This window comes from Haemaphysalis longicornis, unplaced genomic scaffold (assembly GCF_048455015.1).
Source record: "Haemaphysalis longicornis isolate Haplotype H1 unplaced genomic scaffold, Haemaphysalis longicornis Haplotype H1 scaffold_1, whole genome shotgun sequence".
Classification (NCBI taxonomy): Eukaryota; Metazoa; Arthropoda; class Arachnida; order Ixodida; family Ixodidae; genus Haemaphysalis; species Haemaphysalis longicornis.
Genome location: NW_027526203.1, coordinates 104387290 through 104407878, shown reverse-complemented (window position 1 = coordinate 104407878; position 20589 = coordinate 104387290). Strand labels below are relative to the sequence as shown.

Genomic DNA, 20589 nt, shown 5'->3' with positions numbered 1-20589 from the left:
CAGTCCCCCTCACTGGGTATGCGGCACTTTCTGTGGCCCAACCAGGATTGTTGCGCTGACGGGCTTTTGCTCTGGTGAGCTTTTATCGTTTCTTAATTGATCCTACCACGTACATCGCACTCATTCCATTTGCCAGTCGCATTTGAGGGCTTGCGCATCTTCGATTGTGCACGCGCAGCCGAGTATTACAGGTCAACAGATAAGTCTCGAGAAGGCAACGCACCAGACAGGACTCGGTGGTTCATTCCGTCCCCCCTTGGGTGTTCCATGTCCTCGAAGCTGCCGCTGTCGCTGGGGCTATCGTGCGTTTACTGTCTGCTACGCATGTCTTTCTTCTGGTTGGCCGACTGGCTGTTCCCCTGGTGCGACCACCCGTCGAATTGCTTCGACTTCGGTGCCGAGCTGGAAGCAAGCGTGGACAAGCGCGTGGACCCATGCGACAACTTCTACGACCATGTTTGCGGCTTCTGGAACGGCAGCCACGGCTATACAATTAACCAGTTCCACCTACTGTCGGAGCGCACCAAGTACGTGTCCACTGCTCGTGCATGTAATAGGTCAGGACGACGCCATGGCACCCCTTGCGCTCAGGTAACATCTCGGCTGTCAGTAGAAGTGAAGGCTTCGTACTGAGATGGGCACCCATCGGGCGTAGTGTTGTGTAGGCGGTACTGAAAGCAGGAACACAAAGTGGAAGAAGGGGCCCTCTACGTTTCTCCCGCGTCAGTTGCGAGTGCAAGCCTTCTATGGGTAAGCCACGCACAGCCACATCTCCCGCCAAACAGAGGGAATATGAGCAGAAACGTCGAAAGAAAAGTCAAGCCATAAAACATATATATATTTTATTGTAACCTCAACCGCTTCACTGCGAATCAGCTCGATCAATTCTTTTTCCTGAGGCGGATGAATCAACAAGATCTCAAAGCATGTTCACTGAAACCCACAAGGGGTAGGGTGTTACACAAACAGGCCTGCCCCACGCAATGCTGGGGAATCGGGACTATGATTGTGGAAGTTCAAGGGAAGAGACTGGGTGATTGTCGACGTTATGAAGCTTCAGAGATGCAAATATAAGTAACAAGTGTGTGAGGGACGTGAGGGAGACCGCCCCCTCTCCTTCTTAACGCATATACTCGCGCAGCCTGTTTCAAAACAGTTACAAGCATGCACAAGTGGGTAAATCGCGTCTCTCACGAGTTAATTATTCGCTGCCATGAACAATACGCATTGATTTATCTGCCCTTGTTGATTCCACGTGCGGAAATCGGCGACTTTGAGAAAGAGAAAACTGTTGTGTCTTTGTACCTTGAGCATCCATTTTTATCTAGCAAAGATTGCAAATTACAATAATGCTACCAAGTATCTTATTTGATACCGAGGGGAAGTGCGTTCTTCGGTTTTCTGCCGTTTTCATCTGCGCCTTCCGAGACCATTTTAACATTTCCGCTTTCCACCGAACGAACACTTCAGTATGATGGACGCCGTAGAGGTCCGTATTCATAGACCACCTTGGCCATGGCTTTAACATTTGTGCGTAATACCCATACGCTGGTTTTTTTAAGTATAGTTCACTTCCACCCCCCACTTCCTTCAAATTACAGCCGCCGAAGCAAGTAACTGCAACTCCATTTATCATTAGTGCCGCGGAAATGTGCACTGCAATAATTAAGGACTGTATTGGCGAGGCCCTGTGGCTTCTCCAAATTCTCGTGCCCCCTTGGGAGAAGAGCGGGCGTGACGCCGCCGCAGGCTGCTGCTGTTCGAGGAGTTGGAGAAGAGCCCCGGCAGTTCTCCGTTCACAGCGGGTGCCCGTGTCCGCGCCGGTTACCAGGGCTGCCTGGCCGTCGTGGCTCAGCAGCAGGAGCACGGGGACGTGCTGCGCCAAGTGTTCGCCGAGTTCCACCTCGACTGGCCGTCGCTTGCACCGCCTCGCAAGGAGTTTCATTTCCTGCGCTTCCTCGTCGGATTGTCGCTCAGGTGCGCATGCGCCAAAAAAAGCTGAGCTGCAACCACGGCACGCATGGAGGCTGGTGGACCAGAAGTGCGTACTGAGTGGAGATGCCCAGCGGCTGTGGGGCAACAATGGCCCGCTAGGCGAAACATTTTTTTTTCTGAAACAGAAATTGAAACAAAGCCTACCACCGCCTGTGGTGAGATGGGCTTTCTTACGTTTACCAGCTGAGGTTTGTGCCTTCTTGTAAAAACGTGTCCTCAGGAGACACGCTCTTAAACAACTTCTTCAAGGGACAAGTTCCTTAATAGAACATGCCAGATATATTCATTTCACGTTTAGATGTCCCATACATTGCTTGTATGCTTGTCACATATGCTTTAGATGTCACATACATTGCTTGTATGTCCCATACATTGCTTGTCCCATACATTGCCGCAGCCACCTTCCTGCGTCCAGCGGCAGCGACACGTATTTCAGGGTGGGCGGAGGAAGAGGGGGGCGGGGATGCTGCCTGGTATTCAAATTTGAAATATTCGTCTTTCGAGAAGACGGGCTTCGTGATATAAATTCATTTAAAGACCAAGCAGAACTTGAACATTGGGAACAAGAAGTATAAGAAACACCCGGACAATGTCTCTTTCCTGTGCCCTGTCTTTAATTAGCGCTGCTTGGGTTTGAAATGCATTTGTTTCATTTCGTTTACAAAAGGGCGCCTCACGCATGACACGAGCTTCTCTTGCAACATAGGAGTGGACGTGCGTTACAATCTGCTGCCAAGAAAACCACCCGAAGTGACCGTATACGGGAAAGGGGTTGGTGCAATGCAGGGTTGGTGAAAGAAGTACCGTACCTGGAAGTGACAGTGGCGTCAACACTGAAGTCGGCGCTTAAAGTGACGTCCCTTCCACGTCAGCTGTGCACGGTGCCATCACCGTAACGTCTGTGCAGGGCCATGGCGTAGGGCACTAGTGGGTGTTAAACTAAAGAATCCTGTCGCTACGTGCCTTTGAAACATGTGTCACCAGTGGAGAGAATTTATAGAGAATAGAAGTTGAACCAGGCTCAAGCAAACCTTAATCACGAGCTATCTCCACCGGTCTAGGCTAAATATATGTTAGTGCTTAATTTATTTCCAGATACTGCGGACAGCATTGCTGTCCAAGCAGGGAGGGTTACAGAGAAGATGACAACAAGCGTTCAAAAGAATTTGCATCACGGCACTCCACAAAATCAGATGGCAATGCATTCCAGCGTTCAATTGTACAAGGGGAAAATGATTTTTGAAATATTTTAGTGTGGGCGAAGAATGGTCGTATCGTTTTTGAGTGGTTCAGTCTGGCTGAACCGTGTGGAGCAGGGAGGAGATATGTATCACTGTTCAAGCCAATTTTTTTTTTGTGATAAAGCAAATACAAAAACTTAAGCTTGGCAATCTGCCGACGCTTCTGGAGTGGTTCTAACTCTGGCTGTTTTAACATATTAGTAACGGATGGTTGGAGTCTGGAATCAGAAACAATGAATGCCGCAGCTAGCCGTTGGATCCGCTCAATGTTTTCAATATGTTTTGTGTAGTGAGGACACCATACAATTGATCCATACTCGAGGACTGGTGGGATTAATGTGCGGTAAGCCTCTAGTTTAACTTTTTGCGGTGAGCGCCTCAGCTTTCTGCGCAGAAAACAGAGCTTTTTAAGAGCTCTGTTGCAATTGTCATCGTAATGTATGTCCCAGCTAAGGTTATTTGTAATAGTTAGGCCCAAATACTTAACAGAAGATACAGTGTTAATGTACCGCGTTCTGATTTGATAGCGGTGAATCAACGAATTTTTCGTGCTTGTTATTGTCATAGAAACTGTTTTAGAGAAGTTAATTAACATTCCATTACGTCCGCACCAGTCCGCGAGTTTACACAGGTTCTTATTCGAACGAACTTCAGAATCGCAGTTATCAATAACAGAATAGAGAACACAATCATCAGCAAACAATTTCACATGTACATTTTCATCAAGGTGCTTCCCAATGTCATTTATGAATATCAGAAAAAATAATGGTCCTAGTACCGATCCTTGTGGGACCCCTGACAAAACCGGTAATACGTTAGACCTGGAACCATTACATTCAACAAACTGCATGCGTTTTGACAGGTAGGACTGAATCCATAGCACCAACTTTTGCGGGATACCTGCTTCTTTTAACCGCTCCACCAGCTGCACATAATGTACCCGATCGAAAGCTTTGGATAAATCCAAAAAGATGGCGTCAATTTGCTGTTGCTTATCGATTGCGGAGGCAAAATCGTGAATAACATATACCAGTTGGGTAACGGTAGAAACATGCTTTCGAAATCCATGCTGATATTCAACAAAAAACCGATTGGCTTCTAAATAGTTAGATATATGACTAGCGATAACGTGTTCCATTAGTTTGCAGCATGTGCTGATCAGAGAGATTGGTCTGTAATTAGTAGGGGACAGCTTATCCCTGGCCTTGAATACAGGTATAATCTTTGCCAACAGCCAGTCTACCGGTAGGGAGGCTTCATCAAGAGATGCATTAAAGATGATGTAGATACACTCAGAAATAACCTCCGCGTACCGGTACAAAAAGGCATTTGGTAAGCCATCAGGACCAGATGCTTTCTTAGTTTTAATTTTCAACAAAAGATCAAGAATTCCCTCACGACTGAAGCCCAGGTCAGGCATGGTGGCACAAGGAGACAATGAGGTACTTATGGAAGCGACAGAAAGGGGATCGGTGAATGAGCCATGGAAGGTAAAATTTAGTTTATTAGCAATAGCTTCGGGATTAGTGACAACTAATCCGTTAATGTTTAATTTTTCTATGCCACACTTGGAGCCAGATAGGAATCGCCAGAACTTTTTGGGGGCTTCTTTTAAAAAAAGAGGCAAAGTATGATTGTGGAATCCGGAACGAGTACGTCGTAGTTTGGCAGTCAGCTCTTGTTTGAGAGTTGAAAAGTCGCTGCCATGGTTGAATTTATTTTTCCGCCTTCGTGCAATTCTGCGCTTCAGATGAAATATTTCACGGGTTATCCAGGGATTATTGCGCTTTGTGGTCCTCTCACGAAATGGAACAAATCGGTCAATGCACGACAGTACAGCGTCCTAAACTTCGACCAAAGGGTTGAAACATTGTCCCCGTGGCCGAAGTACGAAAGACGAAGGTGCAAGTAGTCGAGAATGGATTCATCATCGGAAGCCAAGAAATCACGAAATTATTTAGAAGTAGCCTTTCTTTTAGTTTTGTTGACATCAAAAGCCACTGTAACTAGTTTGTGGTCGCCAATGCCGTCTTCAGTGGTAACGAAGTGTTTTTCGGAAAAGTTTTTCACAAAGACAAGATCAAGAGTTGAATGAGAAGTTTCGGTGACACGTGTGGGTGTGTGTACTATCTGTACTAGGTGCGTGTACTACGTAAGGGTGCGTGTACACGCACACGCGTGTATTACACGTGTGTGCGTGTAATATCATGCGAAAATGCGGTCTCAAGCAGAAGCCTAGCGCTATCAGTGTCATGCGATCCCGAGATGGCCAGATTATTCCAGTCCATTCCCGGCAAGTTAAAATCACCCGTTAGTATCAATTTCTGCTCCTTCTTAAGCACGCGTCCCAAGTATTCAGTCACTGCTTCCAAATCAGAAATGCGGTTTCTCGGCGGCCTAAAAGGACGCCAAATAAAGTGGAAAATCCACGAAAATTGATCTTGCAGAAAATACTTTCATGGTTAGGGATCCTTTCTAATTCGGTACAATCGACTTCATCTTTTGTTATAATAGCCACGCCGCCGCCACGCCCTGTAGTATTTTATGGGAAGGGGAATGATTTCGCTGTCAATAATGTTGGAGGAAAGCCAAGTTTCTGTCACACCAAGTATGTGTGGGTCGTGCAAACATAGTACTTCCTGGAGTTCACTTGCCTTATTAACCAAACTTCTTGCGTTCAACAAGGCAATGCGCAAATGTTTGTTATCGGTTCAAGAGGAGGCCGATTCTTGGTTGTCCTATTTTTGTTGGCGTAATAAGAGTGGGCGCGCGTTTTCTTCGTCCCATGTGTAAACATCATTATCCACGCGCAGCCTATCATAATCAAGTGACACTTTACACCCTTCGTCCTTGAACTGTTTCGCGTGTAGCCATAACTTAGAGCGCTTCACTAACGTGGCTTTGCAGAAATCATGGCTGATGGATATGGTTGATCCTTTCAGTTTCTTGCAGTTTTGCATAATGAACATTTTTTTGTTGTAGTCAAAGAAATTCAACTTAACAGGTCTATACCGATCATCAGTGTGTCTCTTCAGTGAATAATCTTCGTTGACAAAATCGACCGCTCAATCCAGTTACACGTACACATACCTCAGTTTATATCTCTGCGCCGGACACTGCGCAGGTACGACATGCACGTTCTAATCAAACTTTACCTGGAGGCGTACCTGCTCACCGATGAGGGCTACTCGCTGGCGGTGTCCAACAGCGACAGCTGGGCTTGGCAAGACTCAACTCCGAACTGCTTGCGGGCAGTCGTCGGCGGCGCGAATGTGAACGCGGCCGTCCTGGCCGAGCGGATCGCTCGCGTGCGCGCCGACCTGCGCGCGCTCGACTTGATCGCGCGCTCCCAGTACCTGTACTCACCGCGCTACTACCAATTTCAGGAGCTGCCCGCGCTCACTCGCGGTCACATCAACGTGAGCACCTGGATGGACGTCCTAAACGGCTTCCTCACTCCAGACCGACAGGTAAGCGGGAAGGGAAACCTAAGCTCACCACGGACATAATTTAAGTGAAGCACCAGCAGCAAAATATTACAGGCTGCTACGAATCGGCCCGCCGCCGTACTTCCCCGCATCACTCCTCGGCTGTGCGGCGAAGCCACTACGTGCGCCTTTCAGACAAGCCCCACCGTGTCGGTGACTCATGTTTTCATGCCTGGACAAAGCCCGGGCCAGACGCTTCGCTTTCGGCGCGTTTCAAACATCGGCAGTTGCCGGCGAGTCGCGCCGAGACTTGTTCAAAGACACAGAGGCCCCGCGATCGCAGCGGAGTCCTCGTCACTCCCCTCTCTCGGACTCAACGTGCGCCGATGCTACCGACTGCTCACGAGCTCTGGTGTTGTGTGTGTTTACCGACTGCTCACGAACTCTGGCGTTGTGTGTGTCTGTGACGTTCGTGGCGTGTTGCCGCTTGTTGGCGTTTTGACCATTACCGCTTTTGGGTGTAAATAGAGCCGCCCAAGCGCTGTAGACCATTCCTGTTTGAGCAGTGAATCAATGCTGTCACTCTGCTCGAGTCCTGTACTGTTACCTCGCCCGTCGGGGCATTGTTCTTTGGCTTCAGCTCACCTCTCGCTATGAAGTAAACAGTTACGTTAGCCTACGACTTCTGGACTTCTTCACGGCTGCAACAGCGGCTGGCCGCTCTTCACACCACGCTACCACACGTATGTCGGAGGCGACGGAGCTCGGCTCGGGTCGGACCACCCGGTCGCAACAAGGCATTCTTCGCCGCGCTTTCAAAGAAGTTGTAATACGATTCGAGCACCCTAGGTGATCGATGCCGATCCTACTCTTGGCGGAAACGAGATTGACGCATAGACTATATGGTTCTTCAAACCTGCATTCAAGATGCTTTTCGTCGGCGCAGTGGGTCTTTGGCGTCTCTGGCCCCATTTCTACGCACTGCCGAGCTCGGCTTCCTTCTGTGCAACCGAATCATCATGAAGCGCATTGCTAGCTTCGATGAAGTATGCTGCTTTAAATCTCTACGCATCCGCTAATGGGAGTACCTGTAATTATTGGTTTTTTTTCCTGGGCGAGTGGAGAGTTGCGCATCTGGCCGTGGCGGGCTTCGAACACGTGTCCCCGGGAAGGACAGCGATCTCTCACTGTAGACCGGTCGAACCTACAAACTCAACGCACTGACCTTGGCGTCACCAGAAGTGACGTCGTAACAGGAAGTGAGATAATTCCAGTCGTAACTTCACTGGTGACGTCGTTTGCGGTACGACTTTGCTTCTTCTATAAATGTTACGAATATTAAAGGGACACGGAATTGAGTTTAAACACTGAGTAATTATCTTATCAGTTTAAAGGCTACACAATGTGTAGGCCTCAGGAAGAGTGCGCGCCTTGGCCACGAAGTAGGAAGTCGCTGTTCGTTGCGTTACGCTCCCGGCTACGTTGCAGTCGCGCATCGAGTGTGTACACGGAAATGAAACAGTAAAAATACTTCCCCGAACAGACGCGCTGAATGTAAGATGAACATGGGTGCAGCTTTTTAGCCCAGGAGACCATCCGGAGTTGCACTTGTATTGTGCATGTCTGGTAAAAAAACTTGACTTGAACGCAGCGAACTATGTGCAGTATGTGCAAACCGGTAATGCCCACAGCGACATTTGCAGTGGGATGATGGGGGTCGGGCAGTATTGCGAACATCAAGGTAATTTCTTGATTAAAAGTTTTTTATTCCGGTGTGTACAGCGCAGTAAAAAAATACCAGTGGTCCCGCTACTGGTGCAGCCGTTTAGCTCTTTCCGGCATATTAAAAACTTGGGGAACGGAATGACGAGTATGATCATGATCATACTTCTCATTTGGGATGGAGACGCACACGCCTAGCGACAAATCTGGTTAATTAGCAACTACCCCGGGGACAATATGACGGAAAAAAGCGTACGCAAACACGAGTGTTTATCGTTCGTGTATTCCTTTCTTTACACACCAGCGCTCGTGTTTGTGTACTCCGTTTGTGGTCCTCTTTAAAGCGCTGTTTTCCGTCATAGTACGCAGAATCAACCAGCCCAAGTTCAAACCTTCGTTACCCCAGTGATGCATTTAGCGTTGAAAGTACGCCTCTCGTACACATGGGCTATGATCCGCCCCGTAGTTGAAGGGTGCAGATTAATTTCGTTCACCTGGGGATCATTAACCTGCGCCCAATCTCGAAACACGGCAGGCAAACGCTCTAAACAGCTCGAGCATTTGAAGGAAGTGGGGTGTGGAAACAGAGAGGCGATGTCCGCATCCGCTCGCAACTATTTTCTTCTTCTTCTGAGCGTTCTCCTTCTGTTTTGTTCCTCTTCCACTTTGTATGTGCTAACATTCTTGCCTCCACTCCCTTGATTGAACCAGATTACCCGACGACCCTCCAAGGGATGAACTTGAATCGGCTGCCCCGCGCGCTCGCATTTTGTATGGCCTGCTGAAATCTCTGCACTGAGAGGTAGCGTACACCTGCTCAGTGGTGCAGTACGCTTCACGTGTTCACAATTGTATATACCTGCAGAGCCTGCGTGCCCGGTGTGTGGCTGCGCAAAGCCCGCTCGTGTCCGGAGAATGATCCCCTCACGCTGATATACCGACAGCCCGATGCACTGAACGATGCACGTGGAAGCTGTAAGACCGCCGTTCCATATATATATCGTTGCTGGGTGAAAACTCAATCTTCTCACAACATCTGGATACCTCGGTGCCACCGGTTAGCTTTCAATATAACGATTAATTCTAATATAACGAAGAAATCTATTGCACGCAATTAGTTGTACACAGGGGCGATGATTGTCTTGCGATCGCACATTTGTCAAACGCAATCGACGTCTTCGCTGTTCCAGAACGAACGTCGCAGGTTATTATCGGGGTCTTCGCACCCGCTATAGACCTTGTTCGCCATCGCCATAGAGCGCCGTTACAAAAAAAGTGAGCTTGCCGCACGCAGGAAAATTCCATTTCGTTTTGCATATTTGTTGGTAGTTTAACGTCATATGGGTGCCATTTGCCTCTCGTCGTCCCCGTTGGCGCTCTGCAATATTACGTGGTTTATGACGTAATCCGAGTTTTTATGGTTTTTATGCACGAACGGTGAGGATCGCGAGCAAAGCGGCCCTGCTAGCTAGCAATGCCGTGAAAAAATTCTTACGCAGCTATTGATTGAAGCAACTGCAAACATGAGGTTGATATCTAAGCTGGATGGACACGCGCCAGGCCTCTAGCACTGAGTGCGATTCTTTAACCTTTTGTTAGGTGAGCCCGACGGACCTCATCCTGACGTTCAGCAAGAGCCCCCTGTTCCTGCTCTGGAGCGTGATGGTTCACTACGAGAAGAGCATGACTGACTTGCTGCTGCACTTGGGCTGGAAGGTACGCGCATGCTGGCCTAGTGGCTGATAAAACGTTTCAGAAGGGCTTGCTGAACGGCTTGTCATTGTAACTAGAAGAAAAACAACGCAAACGACGGCACAGCGTGCTTTTGTGTTTCTCTTGCTCCGTCCCATCGTCTTTGCAGTTTTAAAGCGAAGCTTTGTCCCTTACCAGCCGAGAGTTCTGTCGCGACCGTCGGCGTCAACAGAAATCTCCCGCGAACAAATCAACGAAATTACTGGCACCGCCAGGAATCCAACCTGGACCGAAAGAGAAACGGAGCTAGAGCCCGTTGTCATACCAAGTGAGCTACCAGCGCACGCGGAGACGGGGGACACAGACGGTGTACTCAGCGAGCACAGCTGCTGGTTTACCCCCTGAGTTTTCGCTGAATGCCACGTGATAGCGTCACGCGACCTCTCGAGCCACTGTGCGCTCCGCACATGGCACGTGTAGCGGCCATGTGCGCGCAAGTGGTTCGCCCATTTCGTCATCGAAGAGTTTGGACTCGTGTGCAACACGGATACCAAACAACCGACTACCATCCGTGGTACTTGGCAGCCCGGTTCGCTTGGCAGCGGCTACGACCAGCGTTCAACACGACTGAACGTATTTGTTCTGCTTCTTTCACTGCAGTGATAAGCTACCGCGATCATCGAGTGGAATCTGCCCGCTACAACCCAGGCGAAAGCGGATGATAGTCAGAAGACACCAGGCGGCATAATTGTCACTTCGTGGCCATCAGCTCGGCCTGCGTCACGTGACTTGGGACTACAAAAGGACTATTCCTTTCACCATCCGGGTCACTTGGCAGCGGCGACGACCGGCGTTCAACACGACTGAACGTATTTGTTCTGCTTCTTTCACTGCAGGTTAGTGTCTTGGCAAGTGGAAAAAGTAGTCATCGCTGCTGCCAAGTGCATTTTTCTTGTCTCACGTTTGTCTGCATAGCCTGCCTTTGTTCTTTTATTCGAGCATGGCTAAGGATGTCGAGAAGATAAAGGAGGAGATGAGGCCTGAAATTGTTAAGTTGAAGGAAGACCTCAAGCACGAGATGAAGTCGTATCGGGAAGGCATACAACGTGAGTTGCGCAATTAAATTCGGGATCTAAAAGTAGAGCAACAAAACCTCGCAAAGAGCATCGAGTTCGCTCACGCAGACATAAAGGAACTCAAAGAAGCGCCCAAAGAAGCGGCCGGCGAACAAAAAGCTTGCAAGCGACAATGTGGCACTTGAGGTGAAGTGCCAGGGACTATACAAAAGTGGAACGTTGAGCTTGAAGTCAGACTGACGCGCTCAGAACAGTATTCACGTAACCTGAAGCTCGAAATTCCCGGTGTTCTTCAGCAGCCTGATGAGAACGTTGTTGACGTCATTGGTAAGGTTGGCTCGGCCATTCAAGAAACTGTATCCGATGCTGATATCGAGTCTTGCCACTGTGTACCGACGCGAGATGCACAAAAAAGCAACATTGTTGTCCAGTCCAAATCCCGCGCGAAGCGAGATGCCACGCTGAAAAAGGGAAAGGAAGCACGACTGTGCTACACTGATATCGGACTTGACGACCCGGCGCCGATCTATATCAATGAGCATCTTTGCCCTGCACTCAAGCAGCTTCTGGGAAAAGCAATCAGCAGGAAGCGCGAATGTCACTGGAAGTCCGTGTGGCGTTTTAACGGAAAAATGTCTGCCAGACGGTCAGATGACGAGCCCAGCATTCTGATTGAACACGATGGCGACCTTGCGAAAATTTGTTAAAAAAAACTACAGCGCTAAGCTTTGCGTTCTCGGTTCTCGAATATGATTTATGCGGAGTTCGTATCGCCAAATAACGTTGGCCTTCCTAATAAATCGAATCTTTCTTTACTTCATTTTATTGCACGCTCTGCGGCCAGAAAAGGTGATTTAATTTCCTGTTTCTTGAGCGAATTTTCTTTCAAGTTTAGTTTTATATTCGTGTCTGAAACATAGTATCACGAAGGCTATACCTTAGTCTACATTGGCGGTTATAGTCTTTTTGTTATGAATCCATTAAATAAACGTGGTGGAGGGGTTGCAATATATGCTAGGAACGATAAAAAATGTGAGCGGATTTGTAACTATAGTATGACCACTGATGACTATGAAATACTAACCTTATGAAACGACAATCAAATACTCTCGGTTTTGTATCGGCAATAAAAAGCATAGAAAAATTTCTAGATTGCCTAGAAGATATATTTGACTATGCCAATATCAATACCTTGCAATTAACATGCGGTGGTGATTTCAACATGAACGTACTAGAGAACGACATGGCACACAAACTTAATATCCGGCTCCAATCACCTGGCTTTAATTATTTAATTACAACAACTACCCGAGTTACAGTCACAACGTCATCCGCACTTGATCTACTAATTACCGCTGTAGAAACTGATTGTATGGTTTAACGCGCTGACGCAACGCAGGCGATGAGGCGCGCCGTAGTGAAGGGCTCCGGATTAATTTTGACCACCTGGGGATCTTTAACGTGCGCCGAAATCTCGTACACACGGGCGTTTTTGATTTTCGCCTCCATCAGAAAAGCTGCCGCCACGGCCGGGTATCGAACCCGCGACCTCGTGCCCAGCAGCGCAACGCCTTAGCCACTGAGCCACCGCGGCGGGTACCGCAGTAGAAACTCATGTCTACAGCGCAGGTACTATTGCATATGATAATAGGGATCACTGCCCGGTTTTTATGATATGTGAAAGCAAAGTCAATCGTATGAATGTCCAGTGCAAGCCTTTCACGTTTCAATATATCTCTGACAAAGCATTGGAAACATTTAAGGAGGACGTCCGAACGTATGACTGGAGTGAAGTGCTTGCTAGCAATAATGTCGATACAGCTTACTGTAAATTTATGGAAGTTTTCACGCGTATTTACTCTAGTTATTTTCCTATAAAGACAAGCTGTCGATCTAAAAAGATAAAAAAGCCGTGGGTCACGCCGGAACACCTTAAGTTGGTAACAAATAAGAATCGTTCTTACTTTAATTTCTTGAAAACTCGATCAGAACAAAAATTAAAAGAATTTAAAACTTTAAGAAATAAATTTAATGCCGCACTGAGGAAGGCAAAAAATCTATACTATCAGCGACTGTTCTCCGACATATGCAAAAAACGGCCTGACGCCATGTAGAAAGCAATAAATAACGTACTGGGAAAAAATAAAAATTCCATGTCCCCTGATGTAATTACTGTGAACAACACAAAGCTAAGTGGTAGAGCCCTTGCTGACTACTTGAACAATTATTTTGTAAACGTTGTCATACCCCATAATGTTGTCTCGCCGATTTCAAGCGTATTTAATTATGGCATAATGGATAGCATTTTCCTTCCCCCTACGGATGAAGCTGAAGTTCAGACTACCATCATACCATCATGAACCTAAGCAACAGTAAATCCCTAGACGCGGGTAATTTGCAAGTAAAACCACTAAAGTTTGTCATTCAATATATTACACCACTACTAAGGCACATAAATATGATCTAGCTTTAGAATTTTTTCCGTAGAGTTTTTTAGGATATTTCTGTCTACAATGAAACGGGCTAAGGTATCTGTATTTTACAAAGGAGGGGATAAAAACCTAGCTACTATTTATAGACCAATATCAATACTACCGCTGTTTTCTAAGGGGTCAGAAAAAATTATATGTACGCGCTTATCAAATTTCTTGGAAAAACTGATGCCCAGTTCGGTTTCAGAAAGGCGCGATTTACTGAGACAGCATTACTTGCAATGAAATAAACTATAGTTCACAACATCGAAAATGGCGACTTTACGTTTGGCCTTTTCGTGGACTTCAGTAAGGCGTTTGACTCGTTCAATCATCAGATCCTTCACAAAAAACTCTCATCATTTGGAATTCGTGCAACATTATTTTGCCTAATTGACTCGTACTTGAGTAACAGGAGTCAGCTTGTATGCCTCAGCAACACGTTATCTTCTCCACTACCGATTCCTCGCGGCGTCCCCCAGGGAAGTGTTTTGGGGCCCCTTCTATTCAATTTATATATTAATGACATTGTTTTTATTGACGAAGGTGTGAAATTATTTATATATGCTGACGACAGTGCTGTTCTTGTTTCAGGCAAAGATGTCAATAATCTAATAGTAAGGTGTATCTCTCTCCTTGATAGGTTGGCGATGTGGGCAGAGGCAAACTGCCTGAGAATTAATGTTAATAAAACAAAAGCCGTATTTTTTGAGCTAGAAATAAGGCATTCAACCTAAGAAATAGCGTAATTCTGAATAACAACAATATTGAAGTGGTTAATGAAAACAAAATTCTTGCTGTATGGTTTTCGTGTCACCTGAGTTAGGAGTCGCATGAGATATGTTGCCCATAAACTCTCTTCGATAGCAGGAGCTGTATCTCGCTGTCGGATGGTCATGCCAGTGAATTTTAAACTCCAAATATATTATGCTTTGTTCGCCTCGCAAATTAACTATTGCAGCTTAGTTTGGGGAACGACAACAAAGGGAAACATTAATAAAATATAGCTTTTGCAAAAAAGAATCTCACAACACATAGCAAATGTTGACAGGTTGTTCCCCACTGGAAATTTATTTTTACAATATAATATTATTAGATTTAAACACAACTATGAATTTCGCATATTGCAATCAATGTATTTTGCAGAAGTGTGCGTCGAACTTTCTTACACACTTTAGCCTCTCTTACGCCCCGCGACACTTCAGTTATGACCAGAAATAGCGAATTATGGTTTATCCCCTACTTTCGAACGCAATATAAGTTACAGTCGCTAAAACACAATTTACCCGTGACACTTAATAAGTTCAAAGATACAGCCATTACTTCTAAAAAAATTACGGGAGTATTTTATCAACGTGAGCGTAAATAATTAATTTACAGAAATGAATGCAGATGGTGACAACGTATGCAAGATACAAATTCTTAGAATGTGTACACGTAAAATTTCTCGTGTTTTGAGTGGTATCTTTTGTTATCGTGTATATGAAAGTGACTGAAATTGTGTTACGATTCCGGTACAGTTTCATTTGCAATGTATTCTACGTATACTGCATGTCCTATGAAATTGTACGCGCGACTTTTTTCTGCAATTTCTATTTTTGTCTGCGAAACTTTCACAATTTCTATACGATAATTGTATCATTTGTACCACTTGTATTATTTATATCATTTGTACAACTTGCATTACGTTTGTTTTTTCATAGCCTAAAAAAGCTACTTTTTGCGGTTTTGTTGTTTGTTGTTTTGTTGAACATTGTTGTTACGTACAACGACTCCTGGGCCAACTCTAGCTGAGGCTCGCAGCTTGACTGGGCCCAGGAGCCCAGGAGAAAATAAATGAAATGAACGTGTATTGACTTAACGTTCACGAGTAATACAACTACGGGTAAAACGCCAAGTCTGAGTGTGTGTCACACCGATGATAAGGCCGTTCTGAACGTCGTTTTGAAGTGAAATAATAAAGAACGCATTGCTGGTACAGTGTAACGTGTAATTAACCCAAGCGGTCCGCAGTCACCCGTGGTAGGTGCATGGTGTATAAAGCTTCGCTTCCCAACCACCTCCACAGGGTGGATTGGAACGCAATTTTTCTTCTGATTAAGATGTGTCGGAGCCTTGACATAAGCTTTTTCCTACAGCCAACGAAGCGCACACGGGTAAGAAGCCACATCAACGCCCAACCCAACCTGTTGGACCCATAGTTAAAGGAGTACTGACACGAAATTTCAAAGCTGAGATAACTATGTAAAACGCTTCCTTTTTATCAGGAGATATCTCCCAGCAAGTTTCAACAGCAACCGTTCAGAGAAACATATTTAAAATCCATTTTAATCTTCGCCCGCACGAGAAAGCCCAGAGCGGGCCGACGTGACATCATCTGCTACGTGCCCCAAACTGCCGACGTCGGGGCTCCCGTGACGAAGCCGACGCGCTGGCTGTGGTTGGCGCGCGCTGCTCGGGCGTGTGTACACGTCATGGTTTTGGGACTGACGTCATGCTGCCCGGGCCTGTGGGGACGGCGAAAACCTCGGCCGGTCTGGGCGCGCGCGTGCGCTCGCTCGCGCGCGCTTCCAGAGAGGCAGCGATACGGCAAGAATGGTGACGTCATGTTATACATGCTGTCATGGCGGCCGCTAGGCGTTTTTCAGTCGAAACCAAAACTGGCACGAATAAACGACGCCGTAAATGAATGTTTACGCTGCGCTCGACCGTCTAATCTGTCATTCTATGATTAGTGGGCTGGTAGGCACGCATAGCAGCGAAAAAAACGTAACATAAAAATTTCGTGTCAGTACTCCTTTAAGATATAGTTAGGGTACATTACTATTATTACGTAGTTGGTCGACAAAGTTCCATCTTTTTATTACACCCCTTAGAAAGTGAAAAAAAAAATGCCGCCAAGCCACAATGTGGGCGTGGCCGGACAGCGAAGCCAAACGAGTGCCGGACACAAAACACGATTGACCGGGGCGCAGCCATGTAATACAGTGCACGAAAGAAATTCATTCGTTCTTTTTGCGATCTTTTTGTTAGATTAATAAAACTTGCAGGGCTGCAATTTTATTCCACCAGACAACCATGGGGCTGACCGCTTCACGGCGGCTTGTGATACTGCTGGAATTGCTTAGGAACGGCGGCATAACGTTATTTGTATTAAAACTGTGACTAAAACTGTGACTGGGATACCTAAATAGAGGAAAGTTTCCACGGATGTTTAGTCGTTTGAGCAGTCCAACTTCGTACAATTCGTTTCGACATTGTTCCAATGAAACACGAGTTACAACCGCTTTCTTTAAGCACTCGTCTCCTGTAGGAGCCCATCTACCGACTGCAGAGGGGTATTCTGAATTGTTTGCAACTCCAGGGTGAACTAAATAATTATGACGAATAAATCAAACTCGGCGTACTGATGAAGTTGTCTCAGCGGCCAATTATCACTTAAAGTCGGAGTAATGGTAGGGCTGTTATAGCGGCCAATTGCAGTATGTTTTTTTTTTTTCTCAAAGATATCTACACTAGATTGAGTATTCGCGAGAAAGTTGGCTTTGCCGCAAAGCGTATGCTGTCTACTCTGCTGACGCCGGACATGATTGCGTAGTTGCAGAGTATCGGTGCACATTTTTACTGTAACAAACCAAGATGGTCCCTTCGGAAATCTTTCGTTATCCCCTAGGCTCGTTCAGATATCCAGCTGGTTTTTTCTTATAGACAATTTCAGCGTTTGTCCTGAACAATATCTGACGGCTCGCATTTTAATTTAGGGTAAAAGTCCGCGTTTTTAAGGATTACTCAGTATACCCGTCGTTATATTGACACACCTGGGCATCGCCGCGTGCGCTAGTTACAAATAAACTAAGGCTCTTGACTCCCGGTAAGTATTCGAGTAATGGATCATATTATTTACACTGAACATGTAGCCATAAATAAGGCTTCGATGAACTAACCTCAGCCCTTCTGTCCCTTTGAAAGGACTCCAGATTACGTTTCCTTCAACCTCTCCCACAATCCCTTTTTTGAGTCATGGTTTCGGCCCATGATTGACGCATTCCTTCAGCTGGACGATGGGTAAAACAACCTGCGTTGACTCCATCCTTGTAGGCATTCATGGGCGAGGCGCACGCGTTCTCCGCCACGCTGGCCTCCTGCTCGTACCGGGTGGCGTACCTTGACGACGCCGTGCGGAGCGCCAGCGTGTGTGTGTTCACCATGCTGTCGCTGGCGCCCTACGCCATGGTGCACGTGCTCCTGGCTGCCATCGGTCGAGCTGACGCCGTTAAGCGCTCGAAAGCGCTGACCGAGCACATCCGCAACGCCAGCGCGCGCTCCTTCAAGGGCCTCTCTTGGATGGACCAGAACACCTCTGCGGCGAACGTGGTGCGTGCGACCGCCGTATATACGGGAGCTGCAACTGCGCCTGCGTGGCTGACACGAGGCCATGTCTGCTTGCCGTACAAACGTCAAGGACACTGAGGAATCAACATGAGGGACAAACAATGGCTCAGGTTTAACACTTCTACACCTAGTTATCACGAGGGGAAGCAATGTCTATGCAAATAGTGTTTCTTAAACGTTTGCCTTGCTTGAGATTTGGCAGCCTGCCGTCTGGCTATGTCTACTCGATGATTGGATTCAACCTTTCGCTTGCGCTGAAGGGCGCACACAGACAGGCCAGCCGGGGCGGCGCCACCGATGGCGGGACTGAGGAATCAAGCGCCGTCGAAGCAGCCGTTAAACCCTCGCCTAGTCACATGGTTTGCTTGCGCTGAACCGCACGCACAGAGTGGTCAAGCGCATGCGAAGCAGCCGCAGTACCCTCGCCTATTCTCCGGTTGCCACAACAGCCAGGTTCCCAGCAAGCGAAGCGACAAGAAAGGCGCAGCTGGCCCGCCGACGGCCGAAGGTCACTTGCGAAGCGATGAATGACCTTGACAGACGTAGCGTGGTAGAACTTTGCCTATAAAAGTGTTTGGAAACCTAGCCTAATACAGCTACGCTGTAAAATCTCGCCCCTGCCGCAATTTTGGAGCTCGGGGTGGGGGAGTAGTAATGAACGAGGCCATTATCTCGACCTATCATCGAATAATGACTACCAATATTTTTTTTTGTCACAAACTACGCATTATGCGGCGTGGTTGCTCCTCTCACCACGAAATCCGCCATTTTGTAATGCGACCCGCCCGAGGTGACTCAGTGGCTAAGGCAGCTGCTGAATTAGAGGACGGGTGTTCGATCCTGGCCGCGGCTTCTTGGGCTACTCAAACGCGAAAAGTCTGGTCTGTCTCCCTGCCTACGGGTTGTGCCTCGATTCAGCCGCCTGGGCAAAAGTTAAAGCGAATTCTTGGGCAAGGCAAAACAGGCAGAAATTTTCAGTCTATTACATCTAGAAATCTGCCCAATATTTTTGTCATTATCGTTTCAAAAAGATAATATTAGGCTTGCATGCGGAAGAATGTCAGTGCATAAGTGGTGTATGCATGCTCTTTTAATTAAAAGTAGATGTGCTCCATGTTTGCGAGAGCAAATAAAAAAGACGCGTTGAAATCATTGTTTAAACCACGAAATGCAAACAAGGCTGACGCCCGAGCGCCGCGCTCGTGGCTCGAGTGCCAAGTCCCAGTAACCCCAACAAATGGCGCAGCAGTGCTAACGCGGCAAAGTTAACTCCGCAAACCTTCATTGGAAGGGTAACTGCGTGGAAGGGGGGCGGGAGAGGCAGGTACGTGGCAGGGGAACCTAGGGTTCCTCTAGTGACACCAGGTGCCTCCATTCACACGCGTCCGCCGTACAGGGTGGAGACACGTACGTTGGCGCCGCCATTTTGGGTAACTCGCTCGCCGCCGCAGCAAGTCACTGTAGCAAGATCTCCCTTTATATCGCGCTGCAACGCGGTTTACGAGGTTTCAATCATCTTATCTATTTCGCGTTCCTGGGTAGGTTGTGGGTAGGAGAACATTTATGCGTTGAGCACTTTGACCCAACAGCGGCGGCACGGGCCGTTCAAAGCGTGTCTTCATCCGGTACGGCGGAGGCGAAAACCGGAATGGAGGCGGAAAACGAAAACGCCGGTACATGTGTCGAGATTTAAGCAGCCGTTAAAGATTCCCAGGAGGTCAAAATTAATGCGGAGCCTTCCACTGCGGCGCGTAAAACCCCCACAATTTTCTAAAATTTGAGAAATATATATTTTTAATTTTGTGATGTTCATGAAGGAAAAAAAAAAGAACAAAAACATTGTGCAAAGCAATGGGAGCAGGAAGAGAGCATATGAATTAGAGAGCGCGCACGCGTAGAAAGCAGCCTAGACCAAATTAAAAGAAAAAAAAAATGGAGTTAGGGCACGCATGTGTGGATAACCCTATAGTAAAGAATGGCTGCCCGGGGACGGGATTAGAACAAGGGTAAGCGGCGGCTGAGTGACTTGTTGCTGAGCCTAAGGACGCGGGTTCAATCCCGTAGCTGCTTTTCTGGTGGAGGTGAAAAACGAAAACGGCCGTGTGCCGAGATTTCGGCGCATGTTGAAGATCCGCTGCAAGTAGTCAAAATTAAACTGGAGCCCTCCACTACGGCACGTTTCATAGCCCAGGTGTAGTTTGGGCGCGTGAAACCCCACAATCAGAACAAGGGTAATGCGCAAAACTTGGCGGAGGGATGAAAGAACACAGGGGCGCAAATAGTGGATTCGGATGACACTTGTGTTCGTGCATCGTGCTTCATTCCATAACGTTCCCCATGTAAGGGACCCATGGTTGGCCAGCGGAGCTTTATTTTGAGCCGTTGAGAGAGGGATCACGGAAGAAGTAAGTGCGAAATTTCGTCACGTGACGTAAAGGCGCGCAATACAACAGGCACAGAGTAGGGGAGCTGTTGTGGTATACGAGAGAGGCATTTGTTTTGCAGTGGATACTCGCACAATGAAGTCTGCAATGAAAGAAGTCATGCACCCATCCGTCTGACGACGAGGATG

At 47.2% G+C, this 20589-nt stretch overlaps 1 protein-coding gene across 1 annotated transcript in view; it reads left to right on the top strand.

Annotated features, from left to right (window-relative positions):
• Positions 1-324: 324 nt before the first annotated feature.
• The window catches only part of LOC144145017 (uncharacterized), a 33573-nt gene continuing 13308 nt past the window's right edge, over positions 325-20589 (top strand). The window contains exons 1-5 of the mRNA XM_077676549.1: positions 325-527; positions 1750-1977; positions 6361-6706; positions 9986-10102; positions 17724-17999. Of these exons, the coding sequence (XP_077532675.1) occupies positions 325-527; positions 1750-1977; positions 6361-6706; positions 9986-10102; positions 17724-17999 (1170 nt within the window). The remainder of the gene's footprint in view (positions 528-1749; positions 1978-6360; positions 6707-9985; positions 10103-17723; positions 18000-20589) is intronic.